General features: G+C 40.7%; 1 protein-coding gene across 3 annotated transcripts in view; it reads right to left on the bottom strand.

Annotated features, from left to right (window-relative positions):
• Positions 1-1,074: 1,074 nt before the first annotated feature.
• Slc4a8 (solute carrier family 4 member 8) overlaps positions 1,075-8,515 on the bottom strand; it is a 58,714-nt gene continuing 51,273 nt past the window's right edge. Inside the window, exons 22-24 of one of the 3 annotated variants that reach the window (XM_033763638.1) lie at positions 7,834-7,925; positions 6,174-6,281; positions 1,075-4,686 (exon numbers count right to left, since the gene is read on the bottom strand). In XM_033763638.1, coding sequence (XP_033619529.1) covers positions 4,674-4,686; positions 6,174-6,281; positions 7,834-7,925 — 213 coding nt within the window. In that variant the 3' untranslated portion in view covers positions 1,075-4,673. The other 2 variants (XM_033763639.1, XM_010628570.2) reach the window with 2 other exon arrangements.

Raw genomic sequence — 8,515 nt, 5'->3', positions numbered from 1 at the left:
ATGTTAGTCCTTTGCTTTTCAAGGATCAGAAACTATTCCATTCCCTTTGAGCACAGAATCCCCGAAAAGAATCATGACTGGATGAATCATTCTGCTTCCCGAATTCTCCTTCTGAAAAGGTGCATGTAATACTCTTTTCCTCTTTTTGCACTTCAAGCTGTGATACAGTTACTTCACACTTCTCTTGGTTATGAAAATTACCCTTCTTTCTGATAAAAAGAGTCAACCACCCATTCTCTATAATTAATGTTAAGAGACTGGTACACCAAGAACTATATAGAATAGGTATAGCAGAAAAATTTTTTCCACTTGGCTATGGCAAGTCTTGTGTTTACACTAAAATGTGGAAGAACCTAAGGGCTTGAGAACACTCAGTCCCTCACTGTGAATGAGGAAAATAACCATAAAACCCCATTTCCAAGAAGCTCCAAGTCCAACCCATAGATCTTACCACCCCAACCGGTGGTGGTTTCAGGACCTCTGATCAAGAACTTCTTCCCTCTGAGAAGAATGCAAAAGCCTGAGGACCAGGCAGATAGAGAGGAGGAAAGGTACTTGAAAAGCTGAGACAGTGAATGGAAGGGAATTAGATGATGTCGCTCGCTTGGCAAGCCAGGGCTTGCAGAAAGGATTTCTCCCTCAGGGGAGCCCCAACAGCTACCACCAAAAGAAAAGTTGACTGAGAACACTCAAGGCAGGTTTCCTGAATATCCTGCTAAAATGTAGCTTAGAAACTCGGGAAGTGTGAGAAAAATGCAGGGACAAACTAGCAATGGCAACAAAAGAACTTCAGAGATATTGACAAAATGGCAGAGAACATACCGGACAGTGTTTCTAATGCTGGTTTTACAAAAAAAATCCCAGGGCCCTGGGACTAAGCTTGCTCCTGTGCTTCAAGAAAACCTGAGATGTAGAACACTAAAATCAACAGAGGAGATGCAGGGAAAATTACTGTTTCGATTATTAAGAGGGAGGTCTGGAGGGTTGAGTGAGTAGAAAATAAAGAAGAGGCTGGGGATTTAGCTTAATGACACCACACCTGCCTCACAAGTTCGAGGTCCTGAGTTCAATCCCTGGTACAAAAACAAACAAACAAACAAACAAACAAACAAACAAAAAAACCAAAAGAAAATAAAGAAGAATTAGGAATTATCATTTTTGGATGACTGGAAACTACGGATTTTCCAGACCACAGACCTTTTGAATGTCACAATTATCATAGCTAGAGCTCTGAACCAAGTCTGAAACTCGGAATATACATGGTTCACTTTCCTTCTATCCCAAAGGCAAGTTTCTATGAATAAAGGGATGGAGATAGGTGATGTATATAGTAAAGAAAAGATTTCTTGACAGTCCTCCAGAAGTTGGAAACCTGTGGCCGAGGTCAGATACACCTGCTTGCCTGGGTTCCAGTGAACAGAACTTGTTTTGGCTGCATATAAAATATAAAATTAATGTATATATGTAACACAATTTCCTTCATTTAAATTTTAAAAATTTTAACATAGGCATGTCTAACTGGTGGGCTGCAGGTTGGATATGCCTGCAAATTTAAACCAGTCCTTCTCTAAAAGCAATGATCAGAAGGCAATCTGCCCACTTAGCAGGTACAGTTCTTTTTCCTTAGAACCAAAATTCCACATACCACCATTTTCTTAAATCCCTGGCCTTTGTCCTTCTTTACGCTGACACCTCTGGTCTGTCAGAGCACTGCCCTGCCAACACTCAAACTGTTGCTTCTATTTCCCTCATCATGAAAGAGGAGGCCACTTCTTTAGCCCAAGCAAATATAGGTGTGACAATCACCAATAACCTTGCTTTCCACTCCTAAGTTAGTTTATCCTTTATGTTGAACTTACATACCATTTTTCACAGATTAATCTGCCTGTGTTTGTCCTCAAGCTATTTATCAGAGACTGTCTGAGATAGAAATCCCCTAGATGAGAAAAGGACCACCATTTTTTTTATGTTCCCGCAGCTTGGCGCACAAAGCTTACTAGTATCGATGAGTATCTGTGTCACATTCTTACTTGTTGGCACACACACACACACGCATATGCACTGTGCTGCTTCCACATCACACCTAGTTTCTGATCCCATATACTGCTCAGCTTGACTGCTCCATGGTCATCAGCCATAGATCTAAGCAAGGAAGCAGCCGGGAATGAAGTGAGTGTTTGGCAGGAATTGGGAAAGAAGAGAGAATAAGAGTAGGGAATTGTTCCTATCATTAGATGTACCAAAACTGGGGCTGCATATTGCTTGAAAAGAATGTAGTAGCCTGTTAGCACAGCCTTCCAAAATAGCTAAGATTCCTACGATGCAATGACTTGGGAGAGTCTGCAGGGGGAAGACTCAGAAGTGTATGTGGTCCCTAGCTGCACTACACAAAGCTAACAAAGACTGCCCCAGCAGCTTAGCAGGTACAAGGCAGCCCAAGATGTCAGTGCACCGGGAGAGACATTTTTCTGAGGGATCCTGTCACTGGTTTCGTTGCCCTGGTTGTGGCGCTTCCCTGTTTCATCCTTTCCAGGTGCACTGAAGTGAGGGAAACAGGTGAAGTTGTCACCAACTTCCTCACACAGAGGGTGGAAGGAAAATATGGGAGAGGCAAGATGGAGCAAGAATAGGGGCCTGTTTTAAGGGAACAAAAATGATGAATAAGAAGCAAGCTCAAGAAAGTAGCCAGGGATGGAAAGCAAAAGTCAGTAAGAAAGCTTTTCCCACTGATAGGCTATCTTTTGCACTTTCCGCACTAAGTAGGTAAGGGGTATAATTATAGATTCGCTGTCATGTGATAAAATGTGAAGTTTTGGCTCACAAAGATTTGAATACCCATAGATTTCAAAGAAACATGCCTGATCCTGTCTGTACCATATGAAGAGAAGCCAAGGCTGTCCCTAAAACAGCCTTATAACTAGAAATCAGATTAGACAAACCAGGAACAATACCACAATTCAGAGTGATGTCACTTTAATATTTGAAAGTAGTGTGACATTCAGCCAACAGACACTGGTGCAGTGATACACACTGCTTGTTTGCAGCCAACACCCATTGAGCTATTGGTGTCTGTCCTGTACCAGTTGTTAAATATTTTGAAAATCATCTCTGCATTAAAAGTTAGCGAAATATGGAGAAAACTCAGGGTTCCTACAACATCAGTCAAAAGTCTTTAGAGTAAGACTAGACTATACTAATATATTTCGAGAGCCTAAGGAATGCAGAACTCAGTATAATGATGTTGCCAACTCTTCCTCTATGAAAGTAAAGTACACTGGGGATTTTCCCACTGTGCAAAGATTTTCCAGGATGAAAAACCAGTATGATTGAATTCCCTGGGTGCTAATGGGCTGCCTAGTCACATTCTGTGCACAAAGGCAGGGAAGGTCTATATATGTATATATGCACTAGAGCCCAGACCCTTGACATTCATTGCAACATAGAAGAGAAAAGCCATAAATATAGTTTGAAACTGAAATTAACTGTCACTTATAGTTCGTTTCTCGGAATGGCTTTTTATATCTAAGAGCCAGAACTTTTGTTAACCAAAAGAAATCCATGATGATGAAGAAACCACATGGCTGAAGGTAGTTTTGGTCCACTGAGCTGATGATGGTTTACTACTAAGGCAGCTAAGGAGACAGTACATGAGCACTTGGATCTCTCCAGGATGGAATTAGAATGTTTCCCAAAAGACAGCAGCAAGACATCAAACAGTTCCATAAAATAGCCAATAAAAACACCATGTATCTCTCTCTCTCATCACAAACAATTGTAATCAAATCTTTTCTAGATATCTAGAAAGCACACACTATGAAAAATCTTCAGGCTATGAAGGCCTTCCTGGCATCTAAACTAATCCCTTCTGTAACAATTTAGGCTCATTCTCTTACTCCATCCTCAATAAAAACCAAGAGAAGCTGCTCATCTTCACTTGTCCTTACTAATTTTCCCCCAAGCCTTTTCATAAATAAGCTGAACAACTCCAAGGTCCTCCTTGAACCTTGTATCTTTCAAGGGTCTCACTGAGTTGTGCAGACCGCTGCTTGGGAGTGATAAAAGACACTCCAGGTCAGAGGCATATCCTGGCTGTGGTGGTGGGCACTGCCAATGCCCAGATGGCTCACCTCCTGATAGCAGAGCCTTGACAGCCTTGGGGTCTGACCAGCACCCTCTAACCAGGGCCTCAGCAACGGAGCTGAGACCCAGGGCCATCTAGGAGCTTGCAGATACCGATATTGCAGGGACCTTCCCTTTTCTTTCTGCTCTCCTGCTACTCTCCCACTCATCCCTTAGGAAGAGGGACATCACTGAAGGAATCCTCAATGGCAGAAGGGATCCATGTGGCTCAGCAGGCCAGCAGAGTTTCAGAGAAAATGTCTGAAAAATGGGAAGCTGGGTCTTGAATGGTGGCAGTTCTGAAGAGAAAGAAAGGACCAACAGGAAGTGGTCTTCTGCTTCCACGCTTACATCTGGTGCCTGGCTGCTGGTATGGGGGTGGCAGAATGCCCTCCAGTGTACACCAGGAATGACTGAATGCTTCCGCAAGGCTTGAGATGACCAAAGATGGGGCCAGACTTGGTCTTGATTCTTCTCTGAGGGACTCACCATTTTCTCTGTAATCAAACTCTTCCGAGCACCTCATGGCCCAAATCTTCCATCCCAGCAAAGACTTAGTTGAAGAGACTGAATAAAAGTGTTACAATGAGACAAAAAGGGAACACACGATTCATTCCTGCTTTTAACACAATACTTTAAAGATGTCACCACAAGTTGGATCTGGCTGTATTTTAAGTTCATTTACAAGTAGACTAGTTCTCAACTAAAAATAACTGTGTGCAGTATACAGTTCGACAGCTGCCTGGATTTTCCTCGGAAGGAAATAAGATTCTATATTTCACTCACATTCAGCACAGATTTATTTTAACCCATTCGATGAAGAAATAACCATTACCACTCCGTGATAATGAGTGACTTTTCAAGTCACTTCAATTTCTCTGCACAGCAACTTCATTATCCCCATTTAACTGTTAGATAAATGTCAGAAATACGACTATGACACCTTATACAAGGAATTAAGAGCAGGAACAGATTTCCTGATTTTCTGATTCTCCTGATTTTTCTGTTGTTAAACTACAAAAGTTGTCTTAAATAAGGCCTGTTTTATCTTCAGTTTTCTGACTACTTACACTGTATTTGACTAAATTCTTCAAGTAATTTGAACACACAGCCTACCTCATCGCAGGCAAAGATACCTAAAGTCTTTCCATTTTCATTAACCTGATCAAAACTGATCTATGCCATTAGAAAATGATATATAGGATTTAGCTTGCAAAATAAGAAGGTAGTTATAATTTAATATTTTTAAATCTTGGCAATAATTCTCATTATGAAAATTCAGATTTTTATTTTTAATTTTTTTTGGTGGTGATGGTACTAGGAAATTGAACGTAGGGCCTTCACATGGAGCTATATCCTCAGCCCTTTTTTTAATTTTTATTTTTTTATTTAGAGAAAAGTTCTTGCCAAGTTGCTAAGTTACCCAGGCTGGGCTTGAATTTGAAATCCTCCTGTCTCAGCCTCCAAGAGTGCTAGGATTACAAAAAGTATGCCACCATGCCCAGCTAAAAATTCTCTTTATGGAATAACAAACAGGTTAAAGTCAGTATCAATATTGTGGGTTGACAGTAATAACACTTTGAGCAATTTTTCAGTTTGTATGCTTGAAGTACAGAGATGCCCTTTAGATTTCAAAATAAGAAGTACAAGAGGATTAAGGGAACTAAACAAATAAAACAAATTTACATTCCAAAATAATTCCATCCTGACTTTGAACCTATGTAAAAGGGCAGCTCAATGGGCCAGGGATTTAGTTCAGTGGTGCCGCTGCCTGCCTCGTAAGCTCAAGCTCCTGAGTTTGATCCCCCCAAAAAACCAACCAAACAAACAAACAAAAAAACAGGGCAGCTCAAAACAGCCTGTCTCTTTAAATATTTAGAAACCATTTTTCCTTTTTTCCTCTTGGGCTTATAGCTATTCTCATGGGGTTGGCAGCAGTCTTAAAGTGCTGCTTATTAGACAATTCATTCTAACAGCTAAAACACATTTACCTCCAACATTATTGTCATTTTCAAAAGTCAGAAATAAAGATCAGAAGTTGCACTTCTCTTTACCTTTTTTCCTTCGTATTTCCAGAATTCATACTGAGTGCTTTCCAGACCGTCGTTTTAGGCATTTCATCAGATATATTAATCTCTGAAGGGTCACATCTGAAATCCATGCTTAGGACAGTGAATGTTAGACATATAAGCAAAACCTGTATCTCAGTCTGTAATGACCACCACCCCATCGGAAGGGAAAAGATTGGATCTGAGGGAGCCCAGATAACAGCTCTTGGGAGCTCTGGGAATCAGATGGACTCTGCTTCCCGTAGCCACTCAGGGTGGAATGGAAAGAGGTGCAACAGGTAGGCTGGTGCTCCAGGCGGTGGCTGTGCCTCCGAAAGAGTTCACTGCAGATGCCAACAGCGTGGTATCAGGAGCTACCACTTACTGAGAGCTTACTGTGTGCCAGGCACTCTTCATTCATTGTGTCATTGTCACAGCTGAATTGTTTCCACTGTAGTTTACAAAGGACCTTCATACTATATTAACTTAACTATCACAAAAGACATTAATAGCATCCATATTTTGAAGGTGCAGAAATTAAAACAGGGTTATGTGCTTGTTTCAGATGAAACAATAAGTGGAGAATCAAGACCTTAAATCTGATCCTTATTCCCCTAAAGCCCCAGAGAACTCTGAATTCTTTCATAGGCCAGAGGGGCTCTTTCTAAAATACCAAGAAAGGAGACAACATTCTGCTAAAGAAGGAACATTTCCTCCAGCAGCCAGAGAATTCAAAGCCTATGGCTCATCCATAATGACTTACAGAAAGGTAAGGGACCAAAGACAAGACTCTCATAATCTGCCCACAGTATAAACCAGCCAACTGGTCATTTGATTGCATGACCTAGATGCTCTCTGTACCTCTCTTGACCTCTAGACTCCTTTAGCCCAGGTGTACTTCTTCCAAAATGGAAACAAAATGACAAGAGTGAAACCACGTATGGGTCAGGTTTCTTGTGGTGGTCAACAGGTTTGGTAAAGAAAGGGGCTAACTGATTGGCAGAAGTAATGCAGTTTTGTAATCCCAGTTGAATTCCTCCTGGGCTCCTTGAATTACAGATGCCATGAGGCAGGGTAGAATGGGCCATCTTTGCTTAACTCCAAAGGCAGGCCCAAGAATGGGCATCTCATGCCCGTAAGGCTGAAAACTCTTTGGAAGTAAAGACCACGTCTTATTTATTTTTGGAAGTGGCAAACAAACAACAACAACAACAACAACAACAACAACAACAACGAAAAGAAAAGAAAAGAAAAAGAACAGGAACACACAGACCTGACTTTGAATCTTAATCTTTATTCTTAGCATCATAACCCAGGGTAAATTACTTAAACCCCTGTAAGCCTCAGTTTTCTCACTTGTACAGAGGTGGATAAGGAAATTGTCTCAGAAAAATGGTTGTAAAGACTGATGGAAACTTTTTGCACATCCCTGGCACAGAGGAAGACATTCAGGACACTGGGTCTCCTATCTTTCTTCTCTGGCAGAGTGCAAGGCACAGAGTAGGCCTTCAGTCCTAAATGAAATAGAAAAGGCATTTCCCACAGGGTAGAACAAGAAGACTGAATGGTTAGCTCTTTATACTAGCAGCTGTGTTTTTAGCAATGACCCCAACCACAGGCCAGAACAGCCACAAAAGTAAACTTCTTGCTGTTTTGGGAGACTTACCTGAAACTGTTGTTTTTTCCAGGACTACTTAGTAACTTTCTGCTTTCTAAGGGGAACTTGTCTCCCCCGATTTCTAACATTTTCTCAACCTCCTGGAAGAAAGGAAGACATTATTTTATGTTGGACCAAACAAGATCATGAGTCTTCACCAGCCTACTCTTATACCACCACAATTTCTAACTAATTTTCTTATATTTACTCTAAGAGTATAGTTAGGTTATTTGATAGGTTTAACTAATCACAAAAAGAGAGACATATTTGCACACATAGAATATTATTGAAAAAAATTAAGAAGAACTTGAATCTGAGTAAGCCTCTATATTCATTGAACAATTTACTGGAAATAAGGGAACAGAAGAACATGATAGATGACACCAAGGAAGAGATTTAGAAAAATCCACACTGTGGGGACCATACAGGTAAAAATCTTATTTCTTTTGCAAAAAAGAAAAAATGGAAAGGGAATACCTAAAGAAATTTTAACAACATACTAACCAATTGCAATATGTGAACTTTCTTTAGATACCAATTAAAATAAGTAGTTAAAAAACAATAGGGTCCGGGATTTAGCTCAGTGCCTGCCTCACAAGCGCAAGGTCCTGAGTTCAATTCCTGGTACCAAAAAACAACAAAATAAGAAGGCAATTGGGGAAATACGAACACTGTCTTTTCTTTCCCCTGC

Source organism: Fukomys damarensis, unplaced genomic scaffold (genome assembly GCF_012274545.1).
Source record: "Fukomys damarensis isolate Sample0158 unplaced genomic scaffold, DMR_v1.0_HiC HiC_scaffold_15, whole genome shotgun sequence".
Taxonomy (NCBI): Eukaryota; Metazoa; Chordata; class Mammalia; order Rodentia; family Bathyergidae; genus Fukomys; species Fukomys damarensis.
Note: the sequence above shows the minus strand (reverse complement) of the source record. Positions and strands in the feature narration are given on the sequence as shown.